This window comes from Euprymna scolopes, chromosome 1 (genome assembly GCF_053919585.1).
Source record: "Euprymna scolopes isolate OS-2025 chromosome 1, ASM5391958v1, whole genome shotgun sequence".
NCBI lineage: Eukaryota > Metazoa > Mollusca > Cephalopoda > Sepiida > Sepiolidae > Euprymna > Euprymna scolopes.
The window spans coordinates 170334259-170353100 of NC_136482.1; the positions used below are offsets into that span (position 1 = coordinate 170334259).

General features: G+C 32.0%; 1 protein-coding gene across 3 annotated transcripts in view; it reads right to left on the reverse strand.

Moving 5' to 3' along the window:
* Nucleotides 1-3848: 3848 nt before the first annotated feature.
* LOC145277283 (uncharacterized) overlaps nucleotides 3849-18842 on the reverse strand; it is a 39009-nt gene continuing 24015 nt past the window's right edge. For all 3 annotated transcript variants that reach the window (XM_080128786.1, XM_080128785.1, XM_080128784.1), the window contains exons 5-7: nucleotides 17551-17642; nucleotides 16193-16388; nucleotides 3849-3991 (exon numbers count right to left, since the gene is read on the reverse strand). In XM_080128786.1, the coding sequence (XP_079984912.1) occupies nucleotides 3873-3991; nucleotides 16193-16388; nucleotides 17551-17642 (407 nt within the window). In that variant the 3' untranslated portion in view covers nucleotides 3849-3872. The remainder of the gene's footprint in view (nucleotides 3992-16192; nucleotides 16389-17550; nucleotides 17643-18842) is intronic.

Consider the following 18842-nt stretch of genomic DNA (forward strand, 5'->3'; position numbering starts at 1 on the left):
TTGGTTGACAGCGCAGGGACCTATTAGGTTGGCAACTCTTTTTTTTTAACCCTGTCTAGGAGTGAGATTAGTCTTGTACGCAATCCAATTTTCTTCCTTGTTGCTTTGAAACAAGCAGATGAAAAGACCTGCAGCATTAACCCTAGTACAGGTTGAATCAGCTTCCTTTAAAGGAAAAGTTTCGAGAGAAACTTAAATTCACCCAGTCACATGTATATCCCTGTTAAGGGAGATAACGTTAGATTTTTGCAGTTCTTGCAAGCAAATGTTCTACATACAGCGCCTAGTATGCCCAAATGGTCATCCATCTGTTACTGGCAAAGCTCAATGTTGCTTAACTTCGGTAATCTAACATGAACTATTGCGTCAAATGTGATCATACCAATTTTCCAAAGCAGAGAAAATTCAGAAGCTAAAAGCTAGTGACATCAAGTGTACAACAGGCGAGACATACCATGACAGGATAATTATAAAACCATCAAACCCAATCGTTCAACAGCCCAAACTTCAAGACAAATAAAACAAGCTTTTGTAAGATGAACCACTCATATACAAATACGGAGGAATTCAAGTTTTGTCATAGTCTGAGTGAAACTCTTTCGTTTTCCAACTGACTACAATATGGTCAGCTTTAAGTTCAACATAAACAAGTTCTTGATGAGCCGTTCCTTTAAATAATCCAATTTACTAAATTTCCTTTAACAATTACTATGATCTGACTGATTGACTATTGTACACTCAACCCTTATCCTCGAATGACCTCCGGGCCTTGATAAGTGATTACTCCTTTGTAGAAAAAGAAAAAAAAAAAAAAAAAAAAGACATTTCTTCTAAGCAATTGTAAATGTTGTAGTTATTTTGAGAAATGGCCAACCTGAAATAAGAGAAATGTTGCCTGACTCAACTTTTGAGAAACAGCTTCCAACAAAAGAAGCTAAAACAACAAAGAAATAACACCAATGATTGGACTGGTTATATTCTCTCCCGTGAAAAAGTTAATACTTTGAAAACAAGGCCGATAGCCATTAATCGCATGCTCTCATGTAATGAATGAATGTAGGAGTGACATGAAATTCTTAAAGATAAACTAAAATGACCGAAAAATGGGCTGAAATGACTTAAATAAATAAAAAGTAAATGACTTAGAATAACTTTAATGAACTTAAGGATGAATTGAATGACTTTAAGAATGACTTGAATGCTTAAAAAATAACTGGAATCCTTCAAAAACAACTTGAATGATCTGGAGAATAACTTGAATGGCTTTGAGACTGACTGGTTGTAAAGTGGGTGATCATTTTACATTAAATTAATACAGAAAAGTGATCCCCCACTTTATATCACAATAAGTACAGCATGTAGTAAGAAAAGATACACTTTGATCTTGGCTAAAAGGCCATGAAAAGCTTAAAAACCTAAAAACAGCATGTATTAAGAACAGACCTTTGATCTTAACCAAAAAGGCCAAGCACAAAAGTGTTATGGACAGACGGACCGACTTATAGAGCCACTTGCACGCGACTAAAAATGATAATCAGAATAACAGCATGTTTATTGTTTGTTCAAGGATTCATGAAGACTTCATTTTGAAGCTGTCAACAATGAGAGAGAGGATCAATAGTAAACGAATGATGCTCGTAAACATTAGAAACACGAAACAAAATATGCTGAAATTACTGGTGGGATGAAAAATGATAACCAATCTGTGTACAAAATAGTGATAAGACGAAAAAAAAAATTTTTTTTTAATTTTTTTTTTTTATTAATTTTTTTTTATTCAATTTTCACCCCAAACAAGGCACAGTGCCATTTTGAAGTAGGAGGCTACTATCGGGGACATAATTTGCAGGGGCATTATGAAGGGAGATGAGTAGCAAGATGTTTGTTCACATTACACTTGAATTTCTGCATATCAGTACAGTTGGGAAAGCAGAATCCTGGAAGGGAGTTCCAAAGACTTGGAGTTCTGGGACACCTAGGGATCTCTACTGTAAAGGGGTGGAACTTAGTTGCTTGTCGGGTTTATTGGGGGTAGTCATGTCGAGGAGGTACAAGTGCTTGCAGTTTGCCAGAGCATTCATCATTAAAGTATTTGTAGAACAGGCAGAGGGATGCAACACTTAGTCGATGGAATGGAGGCTGAAGTCTAGATGACGGTTCAGGACCTAATATTTTTTCCAGATTCCAATACAATTACTGATTTTGTTTTAAATTACTGATTCTGATTCTTTTAAAATATCTTAATATGTACCTATAGAGTTTTCCTTTTGTTTTGTTTATGTTATTTTCTTTTTAGGTTATCGTGAAATCCTTGTATTATCTTTATTATATAAAAATCACTGTGTGTGTGTTTTTTTTTGTTTTTTTTTGTTTTTTTTTGGGGGGGGTGCTTCCTCATAGTTTCTGAAATAGCTGAGCCTATCTTTTGCAAATTTCACACAAATGTAATTTATATGCCTGGTAGTGTTCTTAGATATGTTTTGTACAGAAATTCATCTGATAAGTGTCGAAAAATGGAAAAAATCCGATCTTAAAAATACCCTTCTCTTATAGATAAAAAAAAAAAAAAAAAAAAAAATTTACAAGAAAATATTTTACGTTACACCAGTGTACCCTTAGTCGGTGTAACATAATATTTCCCTGTAAAAAATTGTTTTCATCTATAAGAGAGAAAAATTATTTTTAAGATCGTCAAGCCCAAATATCAGCTGATGTGATATTGTAAACAAGCAGACGGAATTTGATGAAAGAGTTAGGATTGGATGGAATAAGTTCATGGTAAGAGAAGAGTCTACCAGGAATGTGTGATGATACATGAAAGTGAAACATGACCAGCAAGGGTTGAAGATATGCACTGCATGGCAAGTAATGATATTCGAATGAGACAACGGAGTCTTAAATTCTGGTTTAGATCTGATGACCTCAGAGGAAGATTAAATGTGAATGGTCTAAGGAAATGTATAGAACATAAAATTTTGATGGCATGGTCATATTGAAAGAATGGGCAAGACTTCTTAGATCAGTAGATGTAGAACAGTTGAGGTAGGAGATCTTGTTCACAGGGGAAGGCCAAGAGATGCATAGGAAGTATTCCAGCATCTAGAGACCTCAACAGCGAGGGGGTGGGATTTTGCTGCTTGTACTTTAAAATTGATAGTGATAGTTGAGGATATGCGCTGCACGGATATAAATAATACGAGAATGATACAATGGATGTGTAATGCGAGTCTTAAAGACTGGCTTAGTTCTGATGACGCCAGAGGAAGATTAAATCTGGACAGTATGGGGAAATGTGTACAAATCAGGAGACTTTGATGGTATGGCCATACTAAAAGAATGGATGAGAGTTTTTGGATCAGCAGATGTAGAAGAGTTGCAGTAGCAGGTTCAGTTTACAGGGTAAAGCCAAGAAAAACATAGGAAGAAATGATAAAAATGCATTTGAGGGAAAGAGGGATAAATAAAAACCTGCACAAAGATAGGTTACTTTGGAAGTAAATTTTCTTAAAGTCATCTAACGTATAAAACAAGTGTTAAATTGAATATGATAAGGACAAGTATGAAGGTAATTCCTACCCGCAGAAACTGAACTGCCACCAGCAGATATTTGACGAGTGATATCTCGTGTAAAAATTGAATGTTTTACAATTATGAAATTCATTTTATGCGAACATGTTTTTTGAGTTTAAGGTAAATCATTAAAAAAATTTTTAAAAGTAAAAAAATTTCTAAAAGTAAAAAAATTAAAGCTAGAAAAAAATTCATAAAATAAAGTTTCAGAAATTGACCAAAAACTTTTCTAATAATTAAGATGAAAAAATACAATTTTCATACAAAAATGAACCAAATTTTGTAAAAAATAATTTTTATTGTTAACTTGCTTCAAGTTTCTTTTTCAAACTTCGACAACGATAACTTGTGAGTTTTCGATTAATTGCCTGTCGAAGACTGCCACGGCTCCACATTGTTGACTGATTCATCAATACCCAAGCTGAAATAATAAAAAAGAGAGATTAATTTTCATAACATTCAACAATCGCCTTTCTTAACCATTTTTTTTTTTTTCTTTAACAGTTATGCATTTGCCGACATGAAACGGTTTAGGAAAATAAATAAATATATATTAAGTTATAAATAATCATATATATATATATATATATATATATATATATATATATATATATATATATATATAAACAAATGATTAATAAAACATGTTAAAAGACATCTTGAAAAAGAGTTAAAAACATATTTAATTTTAAAAAAGGAAGCACAAGATAAGTGGATAGTCCTTAATCCGCAGAGTTTCGAAGAAATACTCTCCTTCTCATCAGAGGGCAGGAATTAGCAAAATGCGGGAATTTACTTGATTCCTCCAGCCTTGACAGACGTGTTTTAAATATTCTCTCCAGTGCTTTTTCTTTTAATGATTTGGAATTCATTCCATTTGCGATTTTTTCCAAGGAACTCTGCCTTTTGGATCATTTTGGACCATTTGGAATTCACCCATTGGATTGGAAATTTTTAATTCGACCGTTTTGGATTTTACCATTCTTGGATTTTTTACCCTTCGCCCGACTATCCATTCATGTGAAAATCTTTTTATCATTTTTCTTTTACCTCCTATTCCCCTTACCTCACCCTTTTTTTTAACCAAGTAAGATCTGTGACTCACTTGTAGTTTCATTAAATACTTTTATATGCAAAATCCGATCCCGCATTTTGCTAATTCCTGCCCTCTGATGAGAAGGAGAGTATTTCTTCGAAACTCCGCGGATTAAGGACTATCCACTTATCTTGTGCTTCCTTTTTTAAAATTAAATGTTTTTAACTCTTTTTCAAGATGTCTTTTAACATGTTTTATTAATCATTTGTTCATATTATAAGCTCTATTTCCTTTTCGGTTTTATTGAGCTTTTACATCTGGTTGAGATTACTTTATTTGTAAATATTAACTCTTTAATATTTATAATATACTTTAAGTTTACCATTTTGATTACCTTGGTAAACTTATTGTAATTTTTATAATATATACATATATATATATATATGGCAATTAAGCTACACAGAATATTCCTCGTTTCATTCTCGTGAGAATTCGTCAGGCTTATGCTGAGATATATATATATATATATTATTTACAGAAAGTTTAGATAAGTCATCGGTACCATCGGTTTCAAATATATATAAAATAAAGCTAATAAAAAAATATCTTCAACAAAGCAAATTTATCAAGCTAGAAAAGCTCAAGGTAAGAGGAGAAATTCAATATTTTATTTATATATGCATACAGACACACACACACACACACACACACAATTCTTAAGTGAAGGATTGCACTTTTGGAAAAGCAACATAATCTGATGATGTCTAGTCATTTATAACTAGTTGACTGAAATATACTCATGACCGTGTAGCGATACCTAAATGTTTATTGTATTGAGTACTCTTGTATAAACCTTGTTAAATTCTTTAGATGTTTTACCTTTGAATATTCTTAACCTGGAATAATCTATAATATAAAGCTGAATGTCTGTGTGTATGTGTGTGTGTGCGTTTATTCACGAATAGGCTCCTATATGGTTGACTATTTAAAAAAAAACTGATTTCATATAATGATAGAAGATGTATCGAGACACAGGAATGGGTATGTTTGATCTGGCAGAACAGTGGTTCATTAAAATTGTGGGGTCTGCATACACGCCTGGTCCACAAAGTATGGAAATAAAAAATTTAAAAAAAATGTTTACAAGTGTTTTTGATATAGATATACATAAAACATACTTATCAAAGTATTCTTAACTTAAATAGGGATGGTATAATAAAATTGTAGGGTCTGCGTTCGCGCCTAGCCTCCATAGAATGGAAATAGGCACAAACTTTAAGACTTTTCATATCTATCTGTGTAAGTATACTTTGATAACTGTTTCTGCTTGAAGAAATATGGTATAATAAAATTATGGGGTGTTCGTTCGCATCTGACCTCCATAGAATGGAAATATGTCACAAAGTTTAACAAGGTTTTTTAATATAGATCTACAGAATATTGTGATAAGTGTTTCAGTGTGAACAGGTATGGTATAATAAATTATGGGGTTTATCTATTTTATTTTTACTTTCATCATATTTTGCTTTGGTTTTGATACCCCCAAATTCAACCTAAATTTACAACCCTTCCTTTTCATAACCTATCATACTTTCATAAATCAGAGTCCATTTTTTGTAGGCTGTTTTTGAACCCAGTCAACGACGGGTACTTTTGCTAGTATATATGAGTTTTGTGGTTAAATTTTAAATTCTGAAAAACATATAGAGACATATATTCGATTTAAGAATTTATTGTTTGACAAAAGGAATATATAGAAGGGGTTATGTTAATTTCCTTAATCCATGGATTTTCAATAATGGCTCATACCATCAGAGGAAATGAAATGCGGTTAGCAAAATGTTTAGCTGCGAATGGACGCTAATTTTGCTTTTCAGCACAATTATTGAAAATAGTTTTTGAGTGATTGTGGATAATTATATGGAAAGATTTTACGAAAAGAGAAGTTGATACAATATATATATATATATATATATATATATATATATATATATATACACACACACACAAAGTACCTTCGATAAGTTTCCAGACTTTCTTGTACAGGCATTTAAAATAGTTGGAGACTCTTGAAAATTTAGTATATTATTGCTATATATCTTATGGGATGACTGACCAATTTTTATGATTTCAGATTCAAACGAATAGCTATAGCAGAAATTGGAATACATCCTACTAAAGCCAGATTGTCACAGCTGCTGAATTTCAGAAATACAATCTGGACATGTGGACACTTTAAAAGAACGATATGCAATAAAATTCTGTTTTAAATTTAGAAAGAATATCACAGAAACGCATGGAATGCTTCAGACTGCTTTTGGACCATCTTGCATGAATCCAGCATTAGATTTTAAGTGGCATAAGAAATTTGATGAAGGTAGGGAGTCTGTGAGGGATGATGAGAGGTGTGGGAGGAGTAAAGAAGTCAGAACACCAGAATTGATTGGCCAAATAAAGAATTTCCTGGATAAGGATCGTTGTGTGTCTATAGAGACAATAAGTGCACAGTTTGATGTTAGTGTGGGAACTGTACACACAATTATTGTTATTGACTATTTGACCAAGATAGACATCAAGACAGTTCCTCACCCTCCCTAAAGTCCAGACCTTGCTCCCTGTGACTTGATTATTCCTAAGCTCAAGGAAAACCTTTAGAGGCTGTCTGAGCGGTTTATCAAACCAAACACGCATTATTTTTGGTTCGATAAGCCACTTGGAAAGCAAATAAGTAGCAATACACATGAAAAAATTGAAATAGCTTGAAATATTTCAATATTGGTATGCATAGAAAGAGCTTGATGAGCTAAGAAAGAATCTTTTTAAATTTTTTAAATCTGATTAAAATTAAGGAAGTTATGGCTATTTTTGTGCCTCACACGTTTGGATATTTTCCCCTCTTTAAGATCATATGCGTTTCGTCACATTTTTTACACTACTTTTTCAGTAAAAATGTCATATCTTTGTTAAAACACAAGACTAAAAAATGAAATTTACTGTATAAGTGTATTTTTGTACAAGGAATCAGAATATGCAACTGAAAATCTCCCAAAGTTTATGGTTTCCAAATAATCTGCAGTAAATGTGCATAAATATGCAGCAATTCCTTAAAAATGCCATGTATCCATAAACAGAAAAGAAGTTGGAGAACTCAAAGTTGAATTGTAATGTGCTTTATGTACAAAAAACTTAAATCTAAACATAAGACCATTTAAAAATGAATATATTGCAATATTTCTTTGGTATTATTGTAGATTAACACCTTCTGTTTAACCCCACTCAACTCCTTCTGACCACCCCTCCAAAATGTGATTCTACCTTTTTAGGAAATTATGTATAAAATGCCATGAAAAACTTTAATGAAAGATAAACAAATTATTTTAGAATTGAATGTAAAATAATTTCCTATTACAGATCATTCTAGCATTTTAGGGCAGTTAACTGTTTTTTTTTCTATGGGAAAATATGCATGCTTCTTTTTTTTTTTTTTTTTTAAAGATGATTATGTGTAGTTTTAAGAGGGTTTCTATGCAATGAGAATATGTGGAGGGTTGCCATTCGGACTTTGAATTAATTGTAGGGCTAAGGAAAATTATGTGTGAACATACTGAAAACTTGACAGAGACAAAGCTAACAAAAACAATATTAGAGGGGGGAGCGGTTAGTTTCACAAAAATTTAATGTAAAATAATTCACCATTTCCTGGCCATTCTAGCATTTTAGGACAGTTAACCAATTTATTTTTATGTGTATTTTCTTTAAGGAAGGATCTATTTTTTGTTTGTTTGTTTTAGATGCTTGTATGTGGCTTACAGAGGTATTTTGTTGGAGGGGGAGGGGGGGCTTGCCACTCGAACTTAGTGTTATTGTTAGGGTTAAAGAGTGTTTTAGGAGGAGACTTGCCACACATAATTTGGATTAGAGGTGAAGTTAAGAGAGCTTTTTTTCAAAGAGAGCGTTCATCACTCATATTTACTGTTAGCGGTTCATAATTATTGGCTTTATATTATATATTTAGTTTTAATTTAATAAGAAACTGCGTTGCGAAATTTCAAAGAAAATTCCATAAATTTGTTGATTTCTATTTTCGAGGTTGAAGGTGTTAATTCCATAGGACGTTTATACTACGCTGGAGCAGGTTGTAAAAATATCTTTCGCTTAATAAGTAGAAAAAAAAATTAACGAAATAAAAAGCTTCCTAATTGTAGTTTGATGTGTTTTCTAACTGCTTTTAAAATTTCAAGAATATTGATATAGATTTTGAGGGTTTGTATTACTATACACATAGATTCGAAAAAGTTGTCAAAAAAACAAATATATAACAAATAAATATTATCAAAAGCAAGTTACTTTTCTACCTAACTGGATAATTTTTTAGTGTTTTTATTTAATGTAACATGTTTATTCAGCTTGAAAACAGTGTTTACCGATGTTTTGGAAAATTTTAAATGGCGCCCGCCGCCCGACTCTCTTGAAACGGTAAGTTTGGGGAAAAGAGTTAAAAATAAAAAAGTAGACAAAATATTGCTAGAAACTCGCTCAATATATGTTACCATGACATAGGCTGACATATATTCGGTGAGTTTTTAACAGTATTTTGTATAGTTTTTTTTTTTTTAATTTTTAACTCCTTTTCTCAAACTTACCGTGTCAAAGAGAGTCGGGCCTGGCGCCATTTTTAATTTTCCAATACATCGGTAAACACTGTACGTTTTTCGAGCTGAATAAACATGTTACATTAAATAAAAACACTAGAAAATTATCCAGTTAGGTAGAAAAGTAACTTATCTTGCCTTTGATAACATTTATTTGTTATATATTTGTTTTTTGACAACTTTTTCGAATCTATGTATAAACGAGATTTTGATACTTATTTTGATTTTGAAAAAAAACATTTGTGGCTGTTCGCAGTAAAACATTGTTTTAATTCGCTGTTCAAAACTAATTTAAAGAATAAAAGTGCATGCAAGCTATATATCTACAAAAGTTTATTTTGTTTTTTTTAACCATGTTTTTAAATTTGACGAAAAATGTGAGCAATTGCAACAGATTCATAATGCCGAATTGGTTGGGATTGTTGTTATTATACATTCTGAAAACCGAATAGTTCTAAACTAATGTTATTCTGATAACAAAATAGCTCTAATTAAACATAAGAACATTTATATTCATATTTCATTATGTTTTCATTTTGTTTCATTTTGTTTTTCTTAATTATTTTCATTATGTTTCATTTTGTTTTTCTTAATTCGTTCTTGAATAAAAATTAAAGAACGCGTGTGTGTTTATACACTGTGCTATGGCTGATTCTACAGGCTGTAGCTGCTGCTGCTGCTTCTAGTAATATTAACTTCATTTGACCAAATTCTCGAAATAGAAACAATTTTTTTTTTTCGGGTAGGTCCTTTTAAATTATCAATTACCGCGGTCCTACTCAACATAAAATAATACTTTTAATTGATAAAGATAGGAAAAAGATTGATTGACTTACTACTGGGTGTCCGAAGAATTTTTTTTTCAAAATATTCGATACTCGGCATATTAAAGTCTTATTTTTAACACGACAAAAAAAGAAATGGTCAAAAATATTTTGGACACTTGACAGTATTAAGATTAACACCTCTTCTTATTGATTCCCAAATTTCATGACGAAATTCTTCATACAATCACGGTACGGACCTTTAGAAAACAGGGGGGGGGTCATTACAAAACCTTACCGAAAACGCCATTTTATGACGTTCACATTTTTATCACTTTATTTGCTCAAAACTCTTAAAATATATAATGTACATTCATATTTATTAATTCATTTGAAAGTATATTCATTTCCGAACAAAACAGTAGTAATTTGAAGACTTGAAGTGCTTTGGTTTAAAAAATATGGCTATTTTAGTAGAACTAGCATGAAATGTGTGATTATCCAAAGCGTTTTTTCGTCCGTGTGTATTAATAAAATAAGTATTTTTTTTTTGTTTTACTTTGGAGTGTTTCCTTTTTTTTTTTTTTTGTTTCTATACCTACACTCACATTTACACCAAGCAGTTACCCCACCCGCCAAATTTTTTGTGGCAAGAGTTGTGCCATCTCCAATCACACCTTGGCCCTGTCGGTGGGTAAAAGTCCCGCAATGGGGGTCCTGGATATGACCTTAAACTATATCCAATGGTGAGGCCCCAGCTTGTGGGCTTTGGAGAGTGTGGAGCCACCCTTTAATTGCCATTGCTCCCAGGTCCACTCTGACCCAGAGTGGTAGTACCTGTTAGGGTTCCAACTATGGGTTAAATAGAAACAGACTTGAAAACAACAAATATATTCTATTAAAAATTTTTTCTTCAAAATCTTTGGATTCGGCATTAAATAACCCGAAAAGGGTTGAATGCCGTAAAACAAAAACAACCAACCAATCACACCTCTTCTGAGTAGGCGCTAAATACCAGTGGCAGATAAAGGTTTAGGATGACTGGAAACAATGCAGAGATAAGCAGAAAGCATATACGACGCCTAAAATTCCCAAATGATCATGCATCTGGTACTAGCCAGGCTCAACGTTGCTTAATTTCAGTGATCTGACGAGAACCGGTACTCATATGTAGATTTCTAGATATCGGATTCACTCCTAAACTAATGAACCAATCATTATGAATTATGACATATACATTTTAGTCTACACAATAAGTAACATGAGCATATTTTTATTTTGGTAAACTTCACAATTTAAAAAGAAAATTAAAAGCTAACGTCATACATATTGCTTATATCCGTCCTGGGACAGGTATTTTGTTAGTACTCCCATAAATTATTTTTTTGTATTGATATTCATATTAAAAACCCTTTTTTCTATTTAAAAAGAAAATACAACTTTGTTATATATGAGTCATGGAATTGCATTTACCTGGAAAAGATCTAGTGAATTTGCATATTCTTCTAAACATTCATTTTAATTAATTCCCTATAGTATTTTCAGTTTTCTTATGGGATGATCATCTTTAGTTAACTATTGTGTAATTATATTCATGCAGATATTCTACATAATTTATATTTGCGTAAAAAGGTTATAGTAAACACAAACCTCTTTCTACATTTATGTATGTGTATATAATTTGTTTAAAAAGTTTTGCCTACCAAACTCTCGTCAGTTTTTGGTTTACAGACATGAAACTTAATAAATAGGGTATTCAAACCCATGTGAAATTTTATATTTGGGTTTTAGGGGCAGGGAAAATTGGTGCAAAAGTGAAAATTAAGAGGAACTTGCCAGGTGAAGGTCAAACAACAGCATTACGAATATGCATGCATAACGTAATAGCTATTGGTTCATGTTTTCATTTTTAGCCTTGCAGCAAACATATCTTCATAGTACAGTTATTAATGTTAAAGGAAAAAGTAAATCGTAAACGTTTTGGTTTCGATTCTCAGTTTTGCCGAACAAGTCATTTTTTTTTTTAAACTAAAATCATTACTATATATTGGGTCCAATATAATATAATAAATACGAAATCTGCATTAATCAAACTCTCATATTTAAGCATATCTTACAACCGGGCAATGTTGGGCAGCCTGCTATTTATATATATATATATATATATATATATATATGTCAGTTGCATTTCAATGACCAAAGAATATGCCCAGAATTATAATTTGTATATATTTTTAAAATCTCAGCCTATACTTTTTCTTTTACTGTTTTATGTATTTTTCACAATTATGATTGTGAACATATTCTTTCCTCTGGTCATTGAAATGCAATCAACCAGTATGCATGCTCTAAAGTTAGAAAGATAGCTTCATTGAGTTTATTATTTGAAACCATTTGGACGATATTATAAAGGATATATACCTTAAAAATATGCATTTTTATATACACACACACACACACACACACACACACACACACACACACACACACTACTTGAATGCCTACGGGGGAGAACTTGAATGCCTACTAGACACTGTCCTCGAGTGTCTAAGGTCTCTCTGTACAGGGGTTTGTCAAAACAATCTGGCATGAGGACACTTTTTCCATAGAAGTAAACCCTGACCAAATATTCCAAATCACATAGTATTCGCAGCCCAAATAAGATCTCCTCACTACGGCTACCCCACAGCTTTTCCGAGCAATGGTGCACCTTCTCCAAGTGATATTACCTCAAGTAATAGAACGAAGCTGGATACTCCACCAGACTAGATAAATTCTTGTCCTGGAATCCAGTAAGACCATGAGACCAACATGAAAGATATACTACAACGTATAAAAATGGTTAATTGGGGAGAGGAAAATTATGTTCTCAATTTCTTTACTAACTCAGTGCTTGAGAGATAAAGAACTTAAATGGAACATTCGAATATCTATGTATCTCATATAGACTTCAAGTGATAGCCCCAGGTTGTGGGTCCCTTGATTTCTGAGAACCTCGACTGAAGTAAAATAAAACAAAAAGCTAATATATGTCTCTTGTACAAACTATTTTGGTTAACACTGTTTATTTAGGTAATTTTCTTTTTCACCCCAAGTAAGGCATATTGCCACTTTGATGCAAGAGGCTACTAATTAGGATGATGTCTATAGGAAACTACGTGGAGAGTTACACTGTGAGATGTTTGTTTGCATTACATTTAAACTTCTGCATGTTAGTATAGTAAGGAAAGCAAAAAAAATAGCAACGGAATCCCAAAGTCTAACCATCTGAGTAAATAGAGTAGAAGGCTTTCCTGCATCTAGTGACCTCAATAGTGAAGGGGTGGGATTTTGCTGCTTGTCAAGTTAATTATGCGTATGTAAGTTGAGGAGGCATAAGTTCTAGGAGTTCATTAGAGTGCATACCATTAAAGTTCTTGCAAAAAAACAGGCACAGGTAATATAGTTAGAATTATTTATTCTCCTTAGCTAAGAACAGAAAATTTACAAAAAGAAAAAGGAGACCTGTACAGGATTTGAACCTGTACCTGCAAAGTGAGCGACATCAACTAAAAAAAAGATGGCTTCTTTGTGTAGGCACAAGCTCAAATCATAAGAGTTATTTTTCTATTTGTGAATTTGATTTATATATATATATATATATATATATATATATATATATATATATATATATGTTTTACAATCCACAGTGATTTGGAAAAAAAAAAAAAAAAAAAAAATGGTAAAAAAAAGAAGAAAAAAAAAAAAAAAAAAAAAAGACAAATGTTGCCATAGCCAATAAAAGTTACTTTCTAAACTAACTGCATCATTTTTTGGTGTTTTTAAGTAGTTTTAAATGCTTTTATTATATCTCAAATATTAACTCCTTACGCCTTTTAAATTTCCAACTAAGATGGCTGCCGTCTTGTCCATTTTTTTTCGGCGGCCTCATTTCAGATTATTACAAAGTGGGGAGGGGGGGTCGCCATTGTAGAGTACCATCAGCACAAGGAAAGTTTTTTTTTTCAAGAGTCATTTTTATTTATGGCAGCCGCCGCCACCCCCCTTCCCCCCAAAATGTAAATTATAAATGAAAGCAAAAATAGACGGATATTTGAATCTTCTCCCCTCCCCCAAAAAAGTGAGAAAAAAAAATTGTGATAATTGAAAACTAGGTCGGTCAAGCCGAAAAACTGGAGTTACGTCCCTTTAACACAAAACGACCCGAGATAAATTTGTGATAAAGGGGCGTAACTCTTGTATCCACAATATTTCTATGCAATTTCAAAACTTATTTCGATTTTCTTTTCAATATTTAAAAAATATTTTAATGGTATTTTTATTATTATGTAAAAATAATAGTATTATTTTCATTTTATTTTTTATATTTCAACACAAATTTTTACTGGACACAAACAATACAATTTTCAAGGCTTTCAAGATATTTTCCATATTTTCAAGGATTTTTCAAGGTAATAAATAATAGAAATAAGGCCTTTCAAGGTAAAAGTCAAAAGGCAAGAACTTTTCACGTCTGAAACTTCTACATATATATATATATATATATATATATATATATATATATATATATATATATATATATATATATATGCAGAAGTTTCAGACTTGAAAAGTTCTTGCCTTTTGACTTTTACCTTGAAAGGCCTTATTTCTATTATTATTATATATGGAAGGTGGCGGTGGTCAAATGGTTAATGATGCAGACTGATAACCTGGGTGTTCTAAGTTCAAATCCTGCTTGTTCCACAAAAATCACTTATCTATGATATTGGCAACCTTCACAAGATCTTTTCCATAAGGACCCGATATCTTTGTACAAAGAATTCTGATTAGGGAAATGAATGCCAACAATAGAATTTTTGGATTCATACAATATGATAAAGGATATATTAAGAGAATTATAGACAAGACAAAATCAGATATATATTGGCGTATATCGATTTATTTATCAGTTCAATATGGAAAACATCAATGGGAATATGGGTTATGAATGCTCATTTGTGAAACAGTTGGCAAAGACATAAAAAAAAAAATCCAATGACACCCCTCCATCCCCCTACCTGTACATAGTTTACAATTTTGATCTCTTAGCAGCCCTTTTTCCGGATGAAAACAGATTTAAAAGTTTTCCACATGTCTGAATACCCTATATACCAAATTTCAAGTCGGTAAATCAAAAATTCGCTGATTATATAGATTGAGAAGTGTCCTCACACATTCTCACTTTTATAGATATATCTCTATATAAATAAAATGAACTCATTTTTTCCTGTCGGATTTTGACGTTAATAGGATTAAAAATCAAGATATTTCATGCAAATATAATATGCACAAACGGCAGAACAATATCTGAGGTGTGTTATAGGCTTATTATTTCTCAAATTTCTCGATAATCTTGGATTTCTATACTTTTTCTGCTGAGAAGTCACGGCCAAAATCGGTTAAGATCAATGGAAGTGGTAAAATATTTTCTCTCTTATAAATTCCTCCTCCCCCTGCCACCACTTAACACCGTTTGGGGATCGTTCACAAGGAACAGTTGAGAAGAGAACACCGGTTTGGCTTCGTAGTTCTTTCATGTGAAGTTATTTAAAATCACTAAACTAAGCTGCAGTGCTCTCTGGCGTAGTGGTTAGCGTGCTGGACAATTAACATTATATTTTCACGTTCGCGCCGACCTACCGTAGTCGTTTTTTTTTTTTTTTTTTTTTTTTTTCCTAAACAACTGGAATGGACTTTTCTTGGTGGCCGAACTGTTAACGTTGCAGATGGTTTTTTTTTTTTTTTCACACTTTATTTTCCTACTTTTACTCATGACTCCGGGTTTGATCCTTCCTACTTACCTACCATAACATTTTTTAAAACTCCCCCCCCCCCCGTCCCGGAAACAAACACTCGGGCAACGCCGGGTACCCCCGCTAGTAGATTAATATTTCGTAAGGGTTTACGTTTTGCTTTATTTTACAGCAATGAATAAATGAAAAAGAAAGGCAAACAAAACATAGAATTGGTTACAAAAGACAAATGGCTAAGAACATTTAAATGAAAAATGAATATAAAGAAAAGAGAAGACTTTTCAAGAACTACTTTACAGAATAAATAAATTCACAAGTAAAACTGGTTGCTTTTTTTTTTTTTTTTTTTTTTAATTCCATTCTAAATTCTCTTACCCAACATGACATCCACTGTCCTTTGATCCAGCAATTTGCCTTTGCCTGTTGGTGACAAAGTTGCCCCTTGTTCAAGGTCTTCCTTTTTAAACACAATGTTCATCAGTTTGCGTACCATTTTTTGTCCATCTGCTTTGCTGAGTACAACAGCCAAATCATCAGGATGAACATACAAACCTTGGCCAATGTCAATCATCTAAAACACATTTTATAAAAAAGGAAATTGTTAGAGAAAAACTTTTGAATAAAAAAAAAAAAAAAATTAATGAGTATTTTAAAAGGCAGATATGTATTAAAAACAAAAAAAATAGTAGGTACCTCCAACATGCGCCACAGTTTTAACCTCCGCTGTATGTAACATGATGTAACTGTAATTTAATTTATCATCATCCTAACTTTTACCATTTAAAAGAAGCTTCGGTGCTCGTTTACAATTGGGCCTATAAAAATTCTTTTTTCAAGAAAAATCTTTAAAAATCTTTATGATGTATGTACCTGTCACCACATGAAGATGTCATATTCCAAACATCACGTAAATCGATCAGGTAGTTTTTTTGTTTTTTTTTTATAAGAAAATAAAATATTATGAGACATTTTATCGGAGAAAAACTTGACGCCATGTTTATTTTGAATGATACGCTGCTAGCGACACCTCTTGGGAATCATGGAAATGTAGGAACAACAAGGGCAGACAATCAACTTTTCACCCTCTAGAAAAAATCCTTTAAAATTAACACATAACTTTTTGGGGATGCTGAAAATGAAAATAACGTTTACGATTCCAGCAAACTAGTAGTTTCCAAGATATGAAGAAATGTTACTTTTAAAAAGTGGGGGATCACTTTTCTATAATAATTTAATGTATAATAAGCACCCATTTTATGGTCATATGTTTGTGTAAGAAAAAAAAGGGGAGGTGGTGGTTTACCTATTTTTTTTTTTTTTTATGTTTGAGTGTCTTGCCCTAACCCAAAAATGTAAACACAGACTTTTTTGTTAGAGGGGGGGGGGGGGTCAACGTGTGGATGCTCGTTTCACATAAAATTGTGTTCACTGTACGTTGCCTCCCCCTCCACCCCCAAACAGGTGAATTTCCATTAATTGCTTAAGAATGATTTTCTTTATAAAAATAAAACTACTTGATCAATTTATGTGGTTTTTGGAATACGATATTTTCACTTTGTCATGTACATCATATTGATCTTTCTTTATTTTTGCTTTCTCACATAGGGGGAATCCTGGACAAGAACTGTTAATTTCTAAAAGCTATTTTACATGCATGTGAAACAGATGTTAAACCGAACATGATGTGTATATATGAAGATTGTATTTCAAAAACACATAATAACAAGACTCACTTTGTATTTTTCAACAACATTCTTGCTAAGACCAAATCCTGCTCGGGGTCTTCCGAATTCATAAGTTATAGGAGAACCACAATGAGGAGGTTCTGTGAAAGAAAAAGAAAATCATTTAGCAGAAAAACTTGATAAAACATGAAGTCATCAGAAATAACAAATAACTTAATACAAGCAGGACCTGTGGAAATTCCACAGCGGACTCTTTCATATGTAATATGTTGATGTTAACATTCTGTGGATGTTCAGCGTAAATGGAGATGCCCTGATATTTATGTAGCTCTTTTGTTAAAACTGTAAAAGTATTTATCTAAGCTGGGAGGGATGCCCGGTGTAGCCCGGTCGTAAAATACACTTAAATATGATATTTTAATTTATGCATATTTTGTATATATTATTACAGAGTCAATTTTTATCGATTCTTATATATATTATAAAGCTGTGATTTCAAAAATCAAAAAAAATATATTCACATGACTTGGGTGCATCAGCTGGAATTGAAACCGAAACCAAAACTTATGAAGAAAAAAAAAAAGCAACTATATGTATAGATATATATATCTAACTTGAGTTCCTTCAGCTATAATTGAAACCGAAACCAAAACTTATAAAAAATCTTTGGTAAAATTATTTATAAAAAAAAAAAAAGATGACTCAAGTGCCATTAGCTATAATCAAAACTGAAGCCAAAAATCTTGGTAGAATTATTTATTAAAAGAAATAGAAGGTCATAACAATTAAATGACAATCATTTTGAAGAAAAAAGATGTAAAGGTGACACATAAAATAACACGGTATCACATTAATATATAGACAATAAATCAAATCTTCATTTGCTTTCAAAATTTTAAATATTCAACCATTTTAACCTCGGCTTGTTTGACAGGTAAGTGCTTCAGCAGAATAGTGGGAAACAAATGCATTTCAAGTAAAAACACTATTACATACTCATGTGTCATATTGAAATTAGTATAAACTCCAAAACATTACATAAAAATGTTCCGATAAATCAATTCTGAACAAGAAACATTATTGGTTCTAAATTGGGAAATACTCAAACAAACATAACAAAAAATAATATTAATTAATTAAACATTTTATTTTATTTTTTTCAGAGTTACAGTTTGATCTTTGTCTTTAGGTAAGAATCAAACTGTAGTAACTGTTTCAGTCAAACTCAGGAGGCCATCCTCTAAGGTTATGGAAAGGGAGAGAAAGGTTATGGTTGTCATGATCATCTTCACCAGAAAATACCAACAGGTCTGATTATAGTTAATTTTACGACCATTCAA